This window comes from Heterodontus francisci, chromosome 38 (assembly GCF_036365525.1).
Source record: "Heterodontus francisci isolate sHetFra1 chromosome 38, sHetFra1.hap1, whole genome shotgun sequence".
NCBI lineage: Eukaryota > Metazoa > Chordata > Chondrichthyes > Heterodontiformes > Heterodontidae > Heterodontus > Heterodontus francisci.
The window spans coordinates 36,449,270-36,470,530 of record NC_090408.1 but is presented as its reverse complement, the minus strand read 5'-3'; the positions used below and the strand labels follow the sequence as shown (position 1 = coordinate 36,470,530).

The 21,261-nt window shown below is 44.5% G+C and overlaps 1 protein-coding gene across 3 annotated transcripts in view; it reads left to right on the top strand.

Annotated features, from left to right (window-relative positions):
- LOC137352351 (synaptic vesicle glycoprotein 2B-like) overlaps positions 1-21,261 on the top strand; it is a 56,312-nt gene that overhangs the window by 579 nt on the left and 34,472 nt on the right. For 2 of the 3 annotated variants that reach the window (XM_068017645.1, XM_068017644.1), the window contains exons 2-3: positions 14,090-14,270; positions 16,819-16,970. The exons of the other annotated variant lie outside the window; for it this stretch is intronic. In XM_068017645.1, the coding sequence (XP_067873746.1) occupies positions 14,090-14,270; positions 16,819-16,970 (333 nt within the window). The remainder of the gene's footprint in view (positions 1-14,089; positions 14,271-16,818; positions 16,971-21,261) is intronic. 3 annotated transcript variants of the gene reach the window in all.

Below are 21,261 nucleotides of genomic sequence, written 5' to 3'. Positions count from 1 at the left end.
AGCTATGCCTTCTGATTTGGGGGTTAAATCAAATAATTATATCTCTCCCCCAAAGGCTGAACTCCAAAGTGAGTGTAATCCCTGATGCGATGTCAATGTTGGCATCCTGTAGTTTGGGCATGATGCAGACATTGAACCCATTAGGCGCAGGAAGCATGCATTCTTCTCTACATTCTGATGTGCAACATTGATGCAACATGTTTTCAGTCACCAGAGAAATGTACCTGACCTGATGGGGGGGGGGGGGGGGGGTGCGTGCATTGAGATGGGTGGGTGTGGAATTTTTCTTTGCCGGCCAGTGTGCCAGTTCCCCTGCTCCATTCCCCCCACCTCCCCCCCCCGGGGCCACTTTTTGAGAGGTGGGGTTGAGGGGGGGGGGTGCTTGTGGGGGGGGGGGGGGGTGGTGGGTGTGATGGTGGCAGCAGGGCTATGCGCCCACAAGCCGCGGGTAGCCAATTAAGGTGAGTAAAGGCCTAATAAGGCTTATTGTCGGAAGCCGACTGGGATTCTCCAGTTGGCCTCCAGGTCCCTGCAGGCAGTGGGGGACAATGCAACTGCCTGGAGGTGGCCTCCTGGTGGTACACCCAGAGCCCAGAACTCCTGGAAGGCTTAGAGGCTCTCCCTACCTGCCTGGGTTCTACTGCAGCCACAGGCCACCCTGTGGAGGGGTTCCATCTTGGGGCGCCCTCTCGCTCATTTATCTGTCATGGCATCCTACTGCTACTGCTTCCAAACTGGAGGGCCTCCTATTGGCCTTCCAGCTTCGAGAATCTGCGCGCCATCCTCAATTGGACTGTGAGACTACCTTCTGGCCGCTAATTGGCCAATTCAGGGAAGATCACAGGTCAGTAACTGCTCTGCACAGAGTGCCGGCTTCTGATCCCCTTTTGAGCCTGATGGCCGGGTCTTGAAGGCCACAGGGAAAATCCTGCCTCTTCATAGATTTAATTCCAGCCTCTGTAGCTTTAGGACACTGAGATGAATTGTAGAACCTCCAGCTCCACCCTGGTTGAAAACAGCTAATTCAGCAGAGTGCTAGATTTGAAGCTGAAACCTTCCTGGTCTAAATGGTACCAGTGCCACATGGTGCATTTACCCACTGCCCCATTGGGAGAGTTGGGCTGCCTAGTGTGTTTTTAAACGCACCTTATTTTATTTAAACTGCCGATGAAGTACTCTGACCCAAACATGTGGTGACATGATGAAATTACCATGCACTGATGGCATTAACTTGGGTTCCCATCTTGACGCATGAGGTAAGACGATATTTGGAGGCTACACAGTTTCTTTGTGCCAGGCATGGAAGGCTTTAAAACAGACTAAACCCTCCGCCCTAGTGTAGCCAATTACAATTACAGAGTGACCCTCCAAAATGGGAGTGAAGGAACATTCCACTCCATTTGGGACAGTGCACAGCATACAGAAAAAATAAGTTAATTAAAGAGAGCACTTTGAAGGGTGGGGCATTGGTTGGTGTCTGGTATTAAAGGTACTGTCTCAAAAAATAAGAAGGGGTAGACTTGATTTCCAGTTTGTTCTGAGCTATCTGATCTCAACTGGGAAGATGGGGAGGATTCTACAATTTGTCTCAGTAATCCCAACATATTAACTGGCAGTCCTGCTCCTGATCACTGTCAGTGACCTCTGTTGAAATTTCTTTGGGGCCTGATTTTAACTCTCTAAGCCAATGGGTTTTTGAGTGAGGTAAAATCTTTCCCCAAGAGCAGGATTTTCCTGTGGGTTTCGGGACCCCAAAGTCAGGATGAAATGGGAGTCCTGAGCCCACACTTGCCGGCAGCGGGATCAGCTCAGCAATCTTACAGGAGACGGCCTCCTAATTGGCTGCCACTGGGCTCACTACCCAACTAAAGATGGCAGGCGGTCTCCCAACACTGCTGGCCCAATTGGAGGTGGACGCTGCTGAGGCAGCTCAGAGATCGAGAGGTCAAGGAGATAAGTTTCAAATTCAAATTCCAAAGGGCCAAGCAGACAGGTCCCTCTGGATGTCCCACTGGGACCATGGGAGCGGCCTTTCCTGCCCACAGCCCCCTTTTTGGCTTTGATTGCCCCACCTCCCTCCATGAAGCTGGCGGCCTCCCCACGTGGCAGGTGGACGCACCGCCGCAGGCAAAATGCCCGAAGAATCACCGCTAAGTGGAACATTAATTACTTTAGTTGGCTGCCAATGTCTGTTTGGCAGGCAGTTGCTCCACATCTGGCCCTGCCACTGGGAAACTTCCCCGGCAGTGGAACCCCATTGGGGAACTGTCCTGATGCGGTTCCCTGCTATTTTTCCGGCCCCTCAGTGCCCCCCCCCACCAGCCTCCCAGCCTGCCACCCTGGGGCCAGGTAAATCCTGCCCCAATAGTCTGATGTCAGACGAAGACAAGATGTCTCCCACGCTACCTCAGCTCATACACAGAGAAAGGCAATTGGAAGAGATACATGAAAGTTCCCAACACCCGTGGAGCATTAAACCCAACATCTCAGGAAAGATAGGAGAAAGCTGGGTGAGTAAAAGAAAGGGAGAGAGAGACAGAGAGAGTTTTTTCCTCACCAACTCCTGAAAATGGGGTTAAGTATCTTTTCAGGTTTATGTATGATGCTAAAGCCCTTTCAGGCTTTATATACTTAAGAGGTTAAATAGTTGTTTTAAACAGTAATGCAATAGAGGCACTTTGAATGGTTAACACAGTTTTAACAAAAGTGAATACAATATATTGCTGTTCATGCAGGGCCTCATTAAAATGATGGCCAGGTGCCCGGAGTGTTATTGATAGCACTGAGAATGATCTGTGATGTGAGCTCTCAGCTCTTTATTGATTGAGGAGTTTAATGGAAATTGTCCATAAAGGTACCATCTTCCATTTTGAATATTGACCACCAAGCAAATAAATTCTCGGGACTGGAAAAAGGGGAATGTAATGAGATTGCAACTACAGAGTGCCTCCAAACCACTCAGTGGTTTTAAAGCAGCATTGCTGTCATATAATGGTTGGGACTGTTTTTTCTTCCCCAAGGACTGGTTGGCAATGTGGGTTAGATGCTATCTCTTCACTTTTAGTATTCTGATCCAGTCAGTCTGATGGATTGAAAGCATCCTTAGCCCTCTAAGAGGCAGACTTTTATCTAGTGGGCATGGAACAATTGCTTTAATTTGGTACTAAACTGGTAATTTACACTCAGAAAGGCTGCAGGAAATGGGGAAAAAGCTGTACTGATACAGTATTGGATGCTCTTCTGAAGTTGGGATTTGGGAGGTTCATTGTTGGACCCAAAAAATCCATGAACGGCTCCTCGGCCGCAACTTCAAAGCGCCCGCGGGAGATGGCTCGGAGAGCATCTGCAGCGTACTGTCGGCAGTGCTGTATGCCTTTATTTAAACCACATCAAAAAACCCTTAGCAAATATAACAACCTTTGTAAGTCTGCCCAAAGATGCTTCACCTCCTGAAGGACGCGGATGAGCTTTCCGGACGTCGATGGTGGGAACTGAGGAAATGGCTTATTACCTGCACCCGCTTTCCCCTCCCTTCCCCCCTTTCCACCGCCCCCCCCTTCCCCTTCCCTGCTCCACCATCTCAGCTCACCCCCTCACAACCCCGTCCCAGCACCCCCCTCGCACCATCTTCCCCCGGCACCCCCTTCCCCTGCACCCCACCCCCACCCCCTTACAGCCCCCTTCCCAGCTCCCCCTCGCACCCCCCTCCCTCCACCCCCTTCCCCTGTACCCCCCCACCCCCTTACAGCCCCCATCCCAGCTCCCCCTCGCACCCCACTCCCTCCACCCCCTTCCCCTGCACCCCCCCCCACCTCCTTACAGCCCCCTTCCCAGCTCCCCCTCGCACCCCCCTCCCTCCACCCCTCCCCCTCGCATCCCCTCCTCCCACCGGCATCATCCTACGCCTGTGTAGGGGCCCTAACAACCCTACTGCCTTGTGGGCGTCTCGGGAGAGACCAAGGCTAAGGGAGTAAACCCTAACAGAAAATCCGGAGCGGAACCCCGTAGGCGGTCATGTGTCACCTTTGGCATGTTTCCGGCAGTTCCTGCAGCCATACCGGTGCCAAACGTTGTGCTCTGCACTCCTTTGGACCCCACCAGAAAGGCCGAGAGGGGGGTTTTGACGACTGGGCAACTCTCAACCTCCATAAATTCGCCCAGGCATGCGCCATGGAGAGATCACTCCATCGTTGCCTCACAGCGACTGAAACAACACGGATTGTTGGACCGAGAACATGCAGTTTTACTGCACCTAACCTTGGTGTACCTGACCTGTGAGTTATACAAATTCCATCTGTCCTGAAGGTTTTGTTTTAAGAGCTGAATTTGCATTACACAGAAAGCACTTTGGGTCACACAGTTACCTCTGAATTGAATCCACTCGGACAGATGGAGTGAGAGCTACCTTATTCTGCTGGCTGCAAGTGTCCTTACGTTAAATGAATTCCATCCCAATACCCTGGGGCAAGAATCACAGCAGAAAGTTTCATGTAAGACACTTGCAGCCAGTATTGAGAGAAAATCTTCAGTCCACCATCTAGACCAGGGATACTTAACACCAAGAATGCTTGAAAAACATGCAGCAGGTCAGGCAGCATCTGTGAAGGGAGAAGAGTTAATCTTTCAGTTCGATGATCATTCATCAGAATTGGAACATGTGAAAGATTTCAAAGTTTATAAGCAAGTACACGGAAACGGGGATAGGGAGAAGAAAGGGGAAGAACTATGATACGGTGGAGGGCAGGAGTGATTAAATGTCAAAAATGATGATAATACAAAACTAAAGAGGCTGATAATGGGACAAGTAATGAAACAAAAAAGGCGACCAGAGGAGGTGTAAATGGTTACAGTAAACTAGCAGAGGGGGTAGAAAATAATTTTTCTTCCTTCATAGGTGAAGCAAGTAAACCATATATAGGGCTAGATTTTGTACTGGAGGTGGGGCTCCCAGCACCAGGCCGAAACACGTTAGCCCTAACGTGTGGGAAACCACATCTCTGCCTTTTCGTGTCCCGTGGAGCAATCCTCCAGTCTTTGATTTAGAAGTTTCAGGAGCTGGGATTCCCTTCCCCTTCATAAGCCTGAAGATGTCTATCAGTCTTTTCTAGAGAAAAGATCCCCAGCTTGTTCAATCTTTCCTGATAGGTTATAACCTCTCAGTTTTGCTTTCATTCTGGCGTGTGTTTTTTTGCACTTGCTCCAGTGCCTGAATATCCTTTTTTATAATATGGAGACAAGAACTCTTCACAGTACTCCAAGAGAGCTCTAACCAAGATGAATGCAAAATACTGCAGATGCTGGAAATCTGAAATAAAAACAGAAAGTGCTAGAAATACTCAGTAGGTCAGGCAGCATCTGCGGAGAGAGAAGCGGAGTTAACGTTTCAGGTCTGTGACCTTTCATCAGAACTGAGGTCTGACCAAGGATCTATACAAGTTTAACATAAATTCTCTGCTTTTCAATTCTATCCCTCTAGAAATGAACCCCAGTGCTGTGCTTGTTTTTGTTTTATGGTCTTATTAATCTGTCGTCACTTTTAGTGATCTGGGTATTTGCACCCACCCCTGCCAGATCCCTCTGCTCCTCTACCCTATTTAGACACTTATTGTCTCAGGAGCATGTGACCTCCTTGTCCTTCCTACCAAAAATTTATTACCTCATGCTTATCTATTGAAGTTAATTTGCCAATTACACACCCTATTGATTCCTGGTTGGAAAGTGCACGAGAACACAGGTTGAGGACAGGATGGAGCAGCCTGCCAACATTCGTTGTCAAGGCTTGTCCATGAGGAATGCCCACTTTAGCAAGGTGTGTGGTCGGCACCCATGGAACTGTGCCCCCAGTGACAGTTCAAAGGAGAGAAAACTGGCGAGGAAAAAAGGAAGTTGATCATTATTAGTCAATCAGTGGTATTTCATTTCCTGTGCAACCATCAAGCTATATGTTTCCCTGCCGAGTAGAGCGGTTTGTGGGTTCATTCAACGCTGGTGATATCCTGAGAAGATAACAAGGCATGTACATTCCTTGGCCACTATTTGCAGCAGTAGAGGGCAAGAGCACACTTTCATCTACTGTGCAACTTTGTACAGCACCAAGATTTTATAGGACAGTGAATTAAAAATGAGGGCCTAGAGTTTCTGCTTTGGGCGCAATCATTGATCTAAGCACAAATTGCATTCAAAATTGTGCTAGTTTTGAGAAATATTTTTTCTTGATTCTCTGCTCAAATTAATTTGCATATTGCCAAATTAAAAGTTGATATAGTGATTAATCCAATCCGGGGGCATGGCCAGTTGTGTGGGCAGGGCCAATTTCTATAGCACAATGTTTTTTTAAGCCAGTGCAGAAGATCACGGAACTCGATTTGCGCTAGACATAATTTACACTTGAAATTCCTTGATCTATTGTGTGAACTGCACTGGAAATACCAGCCCAAGCGAATGGAAACCCCTGCCTCTGATTTCTACATCTTGTTCCAAATGTTCGGCTCAGCTGGTCATATTCTTGGCTCTAAGGTAGAAATTCTGGGTTCAACCTCATTGTGGATTTGATCACATAGTCTAGGCTGACATTTTACACCAGTACAGGTGGAATGCTGCTTTGCCAGGTGGAATGTTAAACTGTCTGCTCTGATGGATAGAAAAGATCGCGTGGTATGATTGAAAGAGAAGTAGGAAATTCCCTTGGTGTCCTCTTTCATGATTGTATGTATGGGCTTGAGTATTAGAGAATATATGCTACTTGGAAGGGAAACAGAAAGTAGCTTCGTGCTTTGGGTAAAATACCTGACCTGGGGGTTGTTGTAAAGTCGGATAGCTTTGTAGCCACAGTGAGCAACAGTAAGCAAGAACTCGACAGAAGGCTTTAATAAAACACTTGTTAAATCTTGTTAAAGTTAGATCTATGATTTCAAGTATGATTCATTTCAGCCTGAGATGTCACATCCTGACCAATGTTTTTCCCTCCACTAAGATCCACCAAAACTGCAGTAATTCTGTCATTAGTTGTTTTTTGGGATCTTGCTGTATGTAAGTTGCTCACTGTGTTTACCTAAATGACAACAGGGACTGCACTTCAAAAGTAATTATTTGGTTATAAAGCAATTCTCAGAAATCACCTCTGAACGAACTTTCAGTCACCTCTCCAACTTCTCTCCCACCATTGATTTTGCCTCTGTGAAGCAATTGGGGATGCTTTACTGTGTTAAAGGCACATTGTTGTTCTATGTTCTTACATAGGAATTTGAGAAAACGTAGTTTATCCAAGTTGTGAATCTGACATTGGTTAGCTATACTGTGGCTGCACCAAACCCCAACTGCACATCCAGCAGGATTTAGACATATTTCTTTGAACACTGATAAACTGAAGACCTTTTTTTTTACTACATCAAAGGCCACATAATTGAATCTTGGCTTTCGACCCCATGTATATCAAAGTAGGATATGAAATAGAATTCTATATGAGGCTGAAATAGGTAGAAAAAAGCCAACAGCTTCAAAGGAAATCAAAGTCTCAGTGTGGTCCTGAGCCACACAGACCAGTAGGGTTCCAGCATTGATCTCTACTTTGTGTTGTCTTAACTAAAGTCAGCTGGTGTGATGGTGGGCGACTATAGATAGTCTCAGAACCTCTTATGGGCTGTGGAGGAGAAAATAAAATTTCCAAAATTGTGGGCAACCTGGAAGTCTTGCCAGGACTAACCTTAGGGGTTGTCTGATTGTGCATGGGCTGATGGGATCCAATCAGGTGGCGGGGTGGGGGTGGGGAGGAGATTGGGGGAGGGGCCGATCTTGCTGGTAGAGGCCTTGAGGAATGCTATGGACCCATGTGGCTGCCAGCTCCACGTGGATTTTTTAAAAAAACATTGAAAGTTCACCAAATGTGTTTATTAACCAGCCGTGAGGTTACCATCAATCATGTTGTGTGACACTACCGTGCTAAATGGGATAGATTCAGAACAGATCCAGCAACTGAAAACTGGGCATCCATGAGGTGCTGTGAGTGCTGTGGGCCATCATCAGCAGCAGCAGCAGAACTGTATTCAACCACAATTTGTAACCTTATCCCCCACTCTATCATTACCATTAAGCTGGCAGACCAACCCTGGTTCAATGAAGAGTGCAGAAGGGCATGCACCAGGCATACCTAAAAATGAGGTGTCAGTCTGGTGAAGCTACAGCACAGGAGAACTTGCATGCCAAACAGCGGAACAGCATGCAATAGACGGGGCTAAGTGAACTCACAACTAATGGATCAGATCTAGGTTCTGCAGCCTCATCCAGTCGTGAATGGTGGTGGACAATTAAACAACTGACAGGAGGTGGAGGCTCCACAGATATCTCCACTCTCAACGATGGGGGAGCCCAGCACATTTTTGGGCGGCACAGTGGCGCAGTGGTTAGCACTGCAGCCTCACAGCTCCAGGGACCCGGGTTCGATTCTGGGTGCTGCCTGTGTGGAGTTTGCAAGTTCTCCCTGTGTCTGCGTGGGTTTTCTCCGGGTGCTCCGGTTTCCTCCCACAAGCCAAAAAGACTTGCAGGTTGGTAGGTAAATTGGCCATTATAAATTGTCACTAGTATAAGTAGGTGGTAGGGAAATATAGGGACAGGTGGGGATGTTTGGTAGGAATATGGGATTCGTGTAGGATTAGTATAAATGGGTGGTTGATGGTCGGCACAGACTCGGTGGGCCGAAGGGCCTGTTTCAGTGCTGTATATCTAATCTAATCAGTGCAAAAGACAAGGCTGAAGAATTTGCATCTATCTTCAGCCAGAAGTGCCGAGTGGATGATCCATCTCGACCTCCTTCTGAGGTCCCCAGCAACACAGATGCTTGCCTTCAGCCAATCCGATTCACTCCATGTGATATCAAGAAAAGATTGACTGTACTGAATACTGCAAAGGCTATGAGCCCTGACAAAATTCCAGCAATAGTACTGAAGAATTGTGCTCCAGAACTTGCCGTGCCCCTAGCCAACCTGTTCCAGTACAGCTACAACACTGGCATCTACCTGGCAATCTGGAAAATTGTCCAGGTATGTCCCATGCACAAAAAGCAAGACAAAGCCAACCCGGCCAATTACCGCCCCATCAGTCTACTCCAGATCATTAGGAAAGTGATGGAAGGGGTTGTTGACAGTGCCATCAAGCAGCACTTGCTCAGCAATAACCTGCTCACTGACGCTCAGTTTGGGTTCCATCAGGGCCGCTCTGCTCCTTACCTCATTACAGCTTTTGTCCAAACATGGACAAAAGAGATGAACTCCAGAGGTGAGGTGAGAGTGACTGCACTTGACATCAAGGCAGCACTTGACTGAGTAAGGCATCAAGGATCTCTTGCAAAACTGAAGTCAATGGGAATCGGGGGTAAACTCTCTGCTGGTTGGGGTCATACCTAGCACAAAGGAAGATGGTTGTGGTTGTTGGAGGTCAATCATCTCAGTCGCAGGACATCACTGCAGGAGTTCCTCAGGGCAGTGTCCTAGGCTCAACCATCTTCAGCTGCTTCATCAATGACCTTCCCTCCATCATAAGGTCAGAAGTGGGGATGTTCACTGATGATTGCACAATGTTCAGCACCATTCCCGGCTCCTCAGATACTGAAGCAGCCCATGTCCTGATGCAGCAAGACCTGGACAACATCTAGGCAGGGCTGAAAAGTGGCAAGTAACATTTGTGCCACACAAGCGCCAAGCAATGACCATCTCAAGCAAGAGAGAATTTAAACATCTCCCCTTGATGTTCAATAACATTACCATCACTGAATCCCCCACTATCAACATCCTGGGGTCACTATTGACCAGAAACTGAACTGGACCAAGCACATAAATGCTGTAGCTTCAAGAGCAGGTCAGATGCTGGAAATTCTGCAGTGAGTAACTCAACTCCTGTCTCCCCAATACCTGTCCACCATCTACAAGGCACAAGTCAGGAGTATGATGGAATACTCTCCACTTGCCTGGACAGGTGCAGCTAAAACAACACTCAAGAAGCTTGACACCATCCAGGACAAAGCAGCTTGTTTGATTGGCACACCATCCACCACCTTCAACATTCACTTCCTCCAGCATCAATGCACAGTGGCAGCAGTGTGTACCATCTACAAGATGCACTGCAGCAACTCACTAAGAATCCTTCGACAGCAACTTCCAAACCCATAACCTCTACCACCTAGAAGGACAAGGGCAGCAGATGCATGGGAACATCACCACCTGCAAGTTCCCTTCTAAGCCACACACCATCCTGACTTGGAACTATATCACCGTTCCTTCACTGTCGCTGGGTCAAAATCCTGGAAATCCCTTCCTAACAGCACTGTGGGTGTACCTACACCACATGGACTGCACTGTTCAAGAAAGTGGCTCACCACCTTCTCAAGGGCAATTAGGACCTCCCTCTTCTCCCTCACGGCCTCTAGCATTTGTTCCAGTTTGGCATCGATGAAGTGAGGGGCAGCCCTGCTCTGGGTGCCAGGCCTCCAGCTCTCTTATGACAGCTCACTTCCCTCTGTGGCTGTGGAAGGCTCAGGCACACTCAGCAGATTTCCCTCTTAGGACAACCAGCAGCCTAAGTGATGGCTGCCTTGGGGAATCAAAATCAGTCATCTGACCCACCTCCGTTCCTGCCTCCCATAGACTCCAGTTGTACAGACTCCAGTTGTCGTCTTATCAATTAAAGACTCACCCCTGTGAAAATCATGACTTTAATCAGTTTCACACCGGAGGTGGGTTCAGGATCCTGTCATGATCCTTTTTTTTTCAGGAAATATGCAGTGTGCCCTTAAGGCTGTAAGAGATCAGTACTTCTTTAAGGGAGTCAGCTTCAGAAGTTACAAGTGAAGGTGCATCTTGGTTGCCTGGGTACAACCATACAGAGAGGGACAACAGGACATACAATGTTCCCGATTGCCTTTTGAAAAACTGGCTAACTGGTTTGTTCAGACAGACTGTTCTGGCACATGAAGGAAAAAGGAGAGCTCTCTCTCAGTCTATTTAAACCCTATTTATTATACTCTCTCGAAATTCTAAAGAAGCTTCAAGCTAGATTAATTTCTTAAAGAAATAGCAAATTCTTGATCTACTGTGTTCATCACTGAAAAAGAAAAGTTTGATACTAGAACTGCTGAACTGAACTGCTGAACTGTAACTGCTGAATTCCCATCTTTGGAAAGATCTTCTGACTCATCAGGCTTTGGAAGACTGCAAGTGAACTTTGAATCAGAGGACTGTTCGTCAAGAAGCATAATCGGCAAAGACTTTTTTGTTATTTCTATTTTTTCGGGTAGCTAATTAAACACCAAACTACTGTTAGTTTGGGTATAGGTATGCGAATGTGTGAGTTAGATTCTTTAAATAAGTTATAAGGTCTTTAGGTATTGGTTTATCTTAGAAGTGTTTAAGATTTAAAAAAAAAAAAAATAGTTAATTTGTTGATATCTAAAGATACCTGGTTTGGTTTGCCTCATTCGGGGGTTACTAGATTGTTTCACTTTGGCTGTTGCTTTCTTTGATTTGGAAAGCTGAAAGATATGTATGATGTGAGCTGTGGAGTGGTGGGACCGAATTGACAGTGCATTTCTCCCACCATAGTCAGAATTATATATATATATATATATATATTGACTCAGGGCTTTGTCTTGAGCGGTCGTGCCATAACAATCTGAAAACAGTCCCGACTCCTGTTCCCACCTCCATCGGGAAAATTGAGTGCTGAGTGTCATTGGGTTATTAAGCTTCAGGCTACCACAGCTGAATCCAATCCTGCCCTCATCCAGTGTCCTCATATGTTTACAGTTTAACAGCAAGAGTCAATATTTTTTTTCAAAAAATATACTTTATTCATAACATGTGTGAAAGTACATAAGAACAGATTTTTTCGCAAAACTATACTTTGTTCATAACTTTTGTAAATATACATTACTTAACAGTTGAGATTTGACATTACATAAAGTGCATGCAGTTCAGTTTCTTTCAATACTGTAGGTGGCACTCTGAGGTGCCTCACTACACTTACAATTACATGTTATGTTTACAATATACATTTACATTTCATTTCAAACATTCTCTGGTGCATACAGCCTGAGAGGCTTTACATGGGTTCCAGCCCCTCAGTATACTATGGTGAGGGCCTTCAACTGTGACCTTTCTCCAATTAGCTTTTATGATGGCTGCCCAAGCTTTAGTGCTTCCCTCTGCACATAGTCCTGGACCTTGGAATGTGCTAGTCTGCAACACTTAGTTGTGGACTTACAAGAGTCAATAGATAACAATCAAGAACAACTCTAGCTGAGATCAACTAACGCAGCACAGCCAGGGGATTGAATCTGAGTCTGTGTGCCTCAGTGCCGCATCAGCCAGTGTACTTAATGACTGGGGAATTCAGGAGTTTCACTTTGCAAATAGGGATGTAAATTAACTACATTAAAGGGAAATCATGAAAATTGAGCACCAAGAAAGCTGACAGCAATGCTGAATTGTTAACTAAGTGACATGTGATGTTTGCTGATGCAAATGACGTCACTGTGATGCATATGTAATAACTGTAGATAAAATCTCTGCTTCACATTTTTCAGGGATGCTGATGCACCATTAAGGACTTTAGAGAGTTGGGGGGGAGGGTGGCGGTGCGGAGCGGGGGTGGTGTTTTAGTGGATTAGCACATCTAGGACCTGGGTTTGAACTCAGCCCAGAATAATGAGGTGATTGTTGGCTATAAGGATCCTACATGAAATGGGTTTCAACAGTATCAATCCAGTTTCTAATGAGAATAGCCAGCCCATTGCACAAAACCACCCCTAATTTGGTGTGGAATTGGCACAGATCAAAGCATGGCTTGTGTAGGAACTAGAGAAGTACTGCAGGGGGTTGGGTGGGGTGCAAAAGCCATCATCTGTGCTACACGCACCAACACTTGCTGAAGTAGAGTTACACAGGTACCAACCAGGCTGGGTTTGTTCGTACCCGATATCCATTTGAACAGGGCTCACTTGCTAGATCAGGAGTGCTAACCCTGGTCCATTTTGCTGATCCCTAATCCACTAAAGCCCCGAATCTTGTCCCAAATGAGGTACATTATCCTAGCACAGGCAACAGATAGGACCTTCTTGATCCATATGGCTCAGTAATGCACTGGGCAGCACACTGAGCGAAATATATGGCATGAGTATAATAAAATATAATATGGTCTAACGAGGCTGGGTATTCTGAGACAAGTTGCTCAACTTTTGACCCCCCCAAAGTCTTTCCACCACCTACAAGGCATCAGTCAGGAGTGTGATGGAATACTCTCCATTTGGCTGGATGAGCCGCTGCAACAGGACTCAAGAATCTCAACACCATTTCGGACAAAGCAGTCTGCCCATCCGCCTCCTTAAGCATCCATTCCCTCCTCCTCTAGCATTCCTCAGCTACATTATCTACAAAATGCACTGTAGCAACCTGCCAAGGCTTTTTCAGTTGCATCTGCCATACCTGTCAACTCTGCCACCTAGAAGGAACATTGCCTGCAAGTTCTCCTCCAAGTCACACATCCTCCCAACTTGGACATATATCACCATTCCTTCGACATTGCTGGGTAAAACTTCTGGAACTCCACAGCACGAGAGGAGGACCTTCATTACCTGGACTGCAGAGTTTCAAGAACAAGGCCTAATCTCACCTTCTCATGGGCAACTAGGAATGGGCAATAAATGCTGGCCTCACTTGTAATGCCCATACCCTGAAAATGAATTAATTATTATTTAAACTATGGCAGTTTTGATCAATAGATATCACTCCCCCTTCTGCATCAGAAGGTTTTGGGTTCAAATCCCAAGCTGGAACAGTTCTTTGGGTGAGATTGTTCAACCAAGTTTCTGTCTGCTTGTTAAGATGGATATGAAAGGTTTAATATATTTGAAGGGAAGCAGGGAATTCTCCTTGAGTCCTGGCCAATATCCCCTACCAGCAAACACGACCAAAAAAAATTCTGTTTTTGTGATCTTGCTGTGTGCAAATAATTGTTGTGCTTGGCCACATAACAAGAGTCCAACTGTGTGAGGAAAATTTAATGTGATTATTTTATTATTAATCTTCTTCTTCCTGTTTTGCAGGCTTGATAGTATATTTGGGAATGATGGTAGGAGCCTTTGTCTGGGGTGGTCTGGCAGATAAAATGGGCAGAAGATATTGTCTGATCATTGCGCTCAGCATCAATGGAATCTTTATCATCTTCTCATCGTTTGTTCAGGGCTATGGCATCTTCCTGTTCTGCCGACTACTTTCAGGAACTGGGTAAGGGAGTTGTATCTTTTGAAGCAAGAAAGTTAAAGTATGGTCATTGAGATATTGTCATAGAGTTCAGGCCTGGCTATCTTGGTAGCTCTCTTATCCCTGGATTAGACGCCCATGCCAAGACTTGAAGGCGTAACATAGGCCAACACTCCTGTGTACTATTGCGGGAGTTGACCTTGTCTCTCAATTCAGGTGGTGAATCTTAAGAGTTGTAATGGAGCGATGATCGGGTTGATGTTCAGGAAGGGTGAGCTTAAATGAGCTTATCTTGTGAAATTAAACAATAATTGGAAGAATGGAATTCAGCTCAACATTTTGGCTGGGAGTGAGATTCTTTCACTGGCTGAGTTTGCCAACTTACATTTTGCTGCTCATCTCAGAGGCACTTTTTAGTATTGGGATGTCCCAATTACAAGAGATATGTCATGCACCAGCTGACCATATGCCCAATCAACTCCCAGTGCTGATTTGGTATGAAGCAAAAGCAAAGACTCACCAAGTGGAGATCGTGGGAGCACTGCCAACACACGGAGTGCAGTGGTTCATGAAGAAGATGCACTACCACATTTTCAGAGCAACTAGTGATGGGCAATAAATGCAGCCTTACCAGCATTGCCCATATCCCAGGGGCAAACAAAAATAATTTATATTAAAATGAATGGAAGGAAAACTTTTTAAAAAATTAACATTTCCCGACAAAAAAAAACCTGATCATTGCATATTTTTGATTACCCCCTTTTATTCTTTTGAACTGCAATAACATCTCTGCCCAGGGTGTGGTCCCCACATATATCCCTACATCACCGTAATGTGTAAATTTCCTCTGTTTATTCCCAGTGTGGGAATGTTGGCAACAAATGAAACCAGAAGAATAGTTTTTTATATATCACACATCCAAATGAATCAAATATTATTGGTAGAATCATTGAAATTACAACATGGGAGGAGGCCATTCAGCCCACTGCATCTGTGCCACTGCTAGCTCTTCAAATGGAGCCACATAGTCTATTTCCACTACTGTGTGTGCTTCTGAGCCATATAGACCAGAAGGATACAGGTTCTGTCCTTGTTCTATGAACAATTAGCTTTTTACAGCAATGGTGATAGGAGAAGGACTACAATTGGACTCAGTGCCCTTGGGCGAGGAAGGAGAAGGGCCAGGTATGATTCTTGTTTCTGACTGCTATTGAGTGGACTGTGTGGAAGTCAGGTAAAGTGTTGAGATGTCGTTTGCAGTTTGAGATGTTGTTTGCAGTTCCGCTCCAAGTCACACACCATCCTGATTTGGAAATATGTCGGCGTCCCTTCATCATCGCTGGGTCAAAATCCTGCAATTCCCCATTTAACAGCACTGTGGGTGTACCTACACCACATGGACTGCAGCAGTTCAAGAAGGTGATTCACCACCACCTTCTCAAGGGTAATTAGGGATCGACAATAAATGCAGACGTCCACATCCTGTCACTGAAGAGAAACGGATACAACACAGACGATATGCACATTCCTTAGTTTTTATCCCTCCCTCCCACCATTCACACCCAAATCTTTCGAGTTATGCAAAAATCTGTTGGCAATGACAGTGCTTCTCCAGTGCATTGTGGAATAGTTGGGCTAGCATCACCCCATCTGTCATGTGTACGAATGTTATAAAACTCTTCATTTAATTCATGGTAATCCAAGATTGTATGAGAAAGGAATAATAAATAAGATTTAAAACAATTTTATGGTTGAGTAGCCGAGCTCCTGCTTACAAACTCCGGGTCCATGCAGTCTGATTGATTAATTCTCAGATATTGATTGTCAACAGAATGTCACTAAACGACACATTCGTTTGCAGCCAGATTGGGCCTATTTTTCACATGCATTCACATTGCTGGATCTTGCAGCCCTTGTTTCAACAGGGCTATTCCTTAACTGACTACATTTCTCATTAATCATGTTTGTCTTCAGTGCAAGTGGTGAGAGGACCTTCTGTTAGATCAGCTCCTGAGTTTGGCTGGTGTTCACAAGTCCAGGATGGGAGAGGTTGCCAGTCAGGATGTTTCTAACTGCTTGCACATGTTTAGAATTTTAGTACGCACTAGATGACCATGGAAAATGACCACTTGGCACCCACCAGTTTTCTAGAAACTTTCTGTGACCATTGAACATTAGAGGGACTTGAAGACATTATTGATCTGACTTTGATGACCATTGTTTGAAAGGATCTGATACAGATTTTAATTTGGACAAACTGCATGTTTATTTCATTAGTTGCACTTTTCCTTCCTTGAAGAAATTGTGGATGTGCCAGTGGGTTTGAGCTTTACCACTTCCTAAAGTAAGGGAATGCCCATAAATGAGCATATCATAATAAATGTCAATATTTATAAATGTATTTCATCCTCCTTGTAAAACTCAGTATTGCTGTTGCTTTGGTCTCTGGATGTTAGTCAATAGGAGGGGTCCTGATAGCATGTGAAGGGAATGGATGAGAATGAATCTGAGTTCTGATGATATCTATCAGTCACCCCTTGCATTCTGAAGTTGTTCTTTTTCTGTCTCTCAGTATCGGTGGTTCCATCCCCATTGTCTTCTCGTATTTCTCCGAATTCTTGTCCCGAGAGAAGCGAGGGGAACACCTCAGCTGGCTCTGCATGTTCTGGATGGTTGGCGGGATTTATGCATCAGTCATGGCCTGGAGCATCATCCCACATTACGGTAAGTGCCATGATCGCTTGCATTGTGAATCCTTTTTTGGCTCACTCTGCATGTATATATTGCATGCAAAATCAGAGAGCAAACCTTTTTTTTAAGAAGAAAGTTTTTTATCTACAGATGCTTCCTTTAAGAAAACAAGGAAGAAATATTTACTTAGTACATTGGCACGACTCTTGGAGGCATCTCAAATTGTACCACATTCAGTGAATTATGTTGAAGTGTACTGGCTGCTATGCAGACACAATTTTTGTGCACAGCAAGATTTCACAAATAATGAGATGACAGTTCAATTAATGTTTTTTCTTTGGTTGTGCTGGTTGAGGGGGGAATGTTGGCCAGGACACTGAGAGAACTCCTTGCTCGTTGTCAGATAGTGTCATGGGATCTTTGACATCCCACTTGAGAAAATGCATCGGACCGATGGGGACTTTGGTTGATTGTCTCATCTGAAGGGTGGCAGCTTTGACAATGCAACACCCTCTCAGCGCTGTTCTGCGATGCCCACCTGGATTAAGTGTTTGAGCCTCGGAGTAGATCTTGAACCTAAGAGGCAGATTAATGCACAGGCCAATGGAGTCCTTTCTGTGCTCAGAGGCTTCAGCCAAATATGGGACCACAACCAGGGGTCCTGTGCAATGTGGGGTCCATGGTAAAGCTCGCCATAATGCAGAATGTTTTGATTCAGTCATTATTCTAACATTAAAAAATACTGTCAGAAGGGGGCAAGGGAGTTGTGCTCTAATAGGTCAGTGTTGGGGGGCTGTGTAGAGGATGGGAAGGGCCTTTGAATATTTATGGTGCTCAGGGACCCAGAACCCACAGAATTGCTTGAGTAAGATTGAAATCCATACCAACAGCAGCAAACCATAATATACTGTTAGTGGGGTGAAAAGGTCAAAGTGACTATGTGACAGTTGAATTTATGTGCCATATGGGTTGTTAAATAGGCTGCTTCCAGAGAGTATTTATGGCAGTCAAGTAACTGTTTCCTTTGCTACTTGGTGGAGAATCCTCTTAAAAATAGCATGAGGTTATTTTTGCTTAATAGTCTGCAGGAGGAGGGGTGAAATTGCTCTTTTAATGAAAAGTAGGAGAAACAGCACATTTCTGCAACTTCACCCGTGGGTCATATGTTAAACAGATCCAAGCCAAATGGTGAAGAGTGAAGCTAGACACAGATTCTATTCTTGATAGCCAGTTTATTCACAGAATGCAACAATATCTACCTCCTACTTTACCCCATGTCCCATCAGGCTCTCTTTATATCCTGCTCTAAGTCCTTAATTAAACAATGCCCTTCACCTGTGTATCTTTAACAACATAATTAACTTACCATTAACATCGTTATCTAAAGAGTAAGAAAGCATTCTGCCACATCTCAGTAAAGAATGGATTCCAGGGCTATATGACAAAGGTGCCCAAACCACAAACCACGACAGAACCAATCACATAATATGCAGATGACAATCTTCATTTAGGTTTTGTGGGGGGCAACTTTTACGATCAAGGACACAGGTCAGGGAGTGAAACATGCCAATAACCCCATCAGCTAATACGTTTTAAAGGAAAATTCCCCGTGGTGTTTGTTAATTAGATGCAGTTTTGAAGGGAACTGAAAAGTGTCCCTTCAGCCCTGGGCCCTAATTTGGAATCTAGCCCTGATTGAAATAAAGATCTTTCCTACCAGTTACATGGATCTTAAACTAAAACAGTCTGAGGCCAATTGTAACATTGGCCGAGTTTAGCTAAATCAGCTTAATCCAGTAACCATCTGCAAGGTTCAGCTTCATACCAGACAGTGCATTTGCCTGTTAAGCCAGGTCCCATGTTGTTCAACCTTAATGGTATCCTGTATTATGGGCTTTAGCTTTCTCAGTTTGATGTACAAGGACTTCATGAAGAATATATTGTTTCCTCTTGAGAGTTGGCATTACTATAGACATCAGCTCTCTGATCAGTAACCCTGTATGTGGATACTGCAGGAGGCAGCGTATCAATAATGTCTTGCAGCTCATGTTTCCACTGGAATTGAAATGACCTTTGAGGTTTGAACAAGGATGTCAAGTGTTTCTGATCCAATCTGGACGCATTGTTGTACTTGATAATACATCATGTTTAAAATGTTCGCTTGCCAGTAGTTAAGGGAACAGAAAGTACAGCACTAGCGTTTCCTACAAGTCCACAGGATTGATGTGACAGATGGTGCTAATGCGCTGGTGGCATTCAGCCCAATTAGTTTTATTCATAGTCTCGTGTCTGGACTGCAAACGTTCAGTGCTTGGGGTAGGATGGTCAGATTCATTACTTGTTAGTGATGAGCCACGCCAAGGAGACAGGAGTAGAAATTGCAGTAACTTTCCCCATCTCACCGAGATGGGAGGGGGAGCAGGAGAAGAGAAAAATACTGCATAATCTGGATGGTATAATTGCACCCTTGTAACTGTGATGCAATTAGGTCAGGTTATTGTTGGGCTCCTAATGGTCCAATATCAAATGGCAAAATGAAAATCAAAAGATTTATTGTGTTTATCAACAAATTTACATACAACAGCTATAAACTCCATCTTGCAGACTTGATTAGTCCAGTTTCCCCAATCACAGCTGTAAAAAACTCACACCCTCAATGTAGGATGTATGCCGCAGAGGAGAAACAGATGTGAAGCAGGGGCAGAGGAGATTGGAGAGATGACCAAATATTAATGGGTTTTAAGGATACTTTTAAAGGCGGGCAGGGGTTTAAAGAATATGTTCCAGTGATTGAACCAGTATTTATTGGTGTCAAGAGAACATGTGGAAATTCATAAGCACAAAATACTATATTATGGTAATAGACGGCCAAAGAAGGATTTGACAGAGATACAGAAGAGAATTGAATTAGGGTGAATTTGAAGTAATATGTAGATAACAGACTGGCACGTAATGCGTAAATAATCAAAAACTCTTATTAACATCCTGAGACTGTCACACACAACCCTCACCAACCATCAGAAAAGAGAGAAAAATTATAATTAAAAAATTTACCTTAGCTGTGTCACCAACAGACAATGGTTTTTTCAGCTCCATCCTCTCTCTGTCTCTTCATCGTAATCTTCCTTGTCACTAGTTTATTTATACTGCACTGATCCATTATTCTTTGAACTTTTCTTGCTTCTTTCTTCTAAATGCCAAAGTTGCTAAACTCTTCCTCCTTGCTACATCTACACTGTGTTCAAATCAAGACTCATTGCCACTTTTTACTGCTGCAATTAGGGTAACAGGATTAAGTCAGGCAGACCGCAAGATGGACCTTGTAAGATGTTGTATGCCTCCCTGTATTCCAATACTCCTACAATTTACAAAATCCACTCCTGGTGTCCTCACTTAACCTTTTGAACCTGCTCTTTTGAACCTTGGTGTCCTGTACCTGAAACATGGCCCTTCACCGAGGAATCTCAATTGAAATGAAAAAAATCCTTTTCTGTGGTAGTAATCCATGCACCAAGAGCTGAGAAACGCACAATTTCTTCACTTCACAGTGTCCAAACAGATGGCCAGAACTTTTCTATAAAAACAGAGCAGCATACTTCATTGGCACTTTAGGAGATCCTGAGGTTGTGAAAAGTCTTTCTTTCTAAGTGTTAACTTGTGTCCCCAATATTTGAATCCTTAGTCATACAATTTCCAGAAGAAGTTTTTCCTCTGCACTGCATATGATATTTTCCAGATGCTCTTTCTAAATATCTCCATAGTATCATTACAGATACAACTTTCCCTATAATATGGAAAGTAGCAGCCAAAATCTTCACTTTGTAAAGGAAACAAAGCCAATTTTTGTAATTCATACTCAACTAATGCAAGTAGATCTTGATGTGTTGGGGGATTGGGCATGTGTTTGTCAAATGATGATTAACTTAGAAAAAGTAGTGTTATACGCTGGAGCGGATCAAATGCTGAATATATTAACACCCTACAGGGAACAGAACAAATTCCAACGGTGAAAGAAAGAAATCTGGGTATTTTGGTGCACCACTCTCTAAAGGTCCATGACCAACCATGTTAGGTGATATCTAAAGCAAACAGGCTTCAGGTTATATTCACAGGGCAATTCACTATAAACTGGTATACCATTTTACAAGACCTTGGTTGAGCCTCAGTTAGAATATTGTATCCAGTTGTGGTCTCCTCACATGGTGACAGATATTGAGTCTCTGGAAAGGGTGCAGAGGAGAGACACAAGTTTGATTCCCAGTTTTTTTAACATTGTAGTTACTGAGATGTCTATATAACCTTAGAAAAAGACAATGGGGCGATT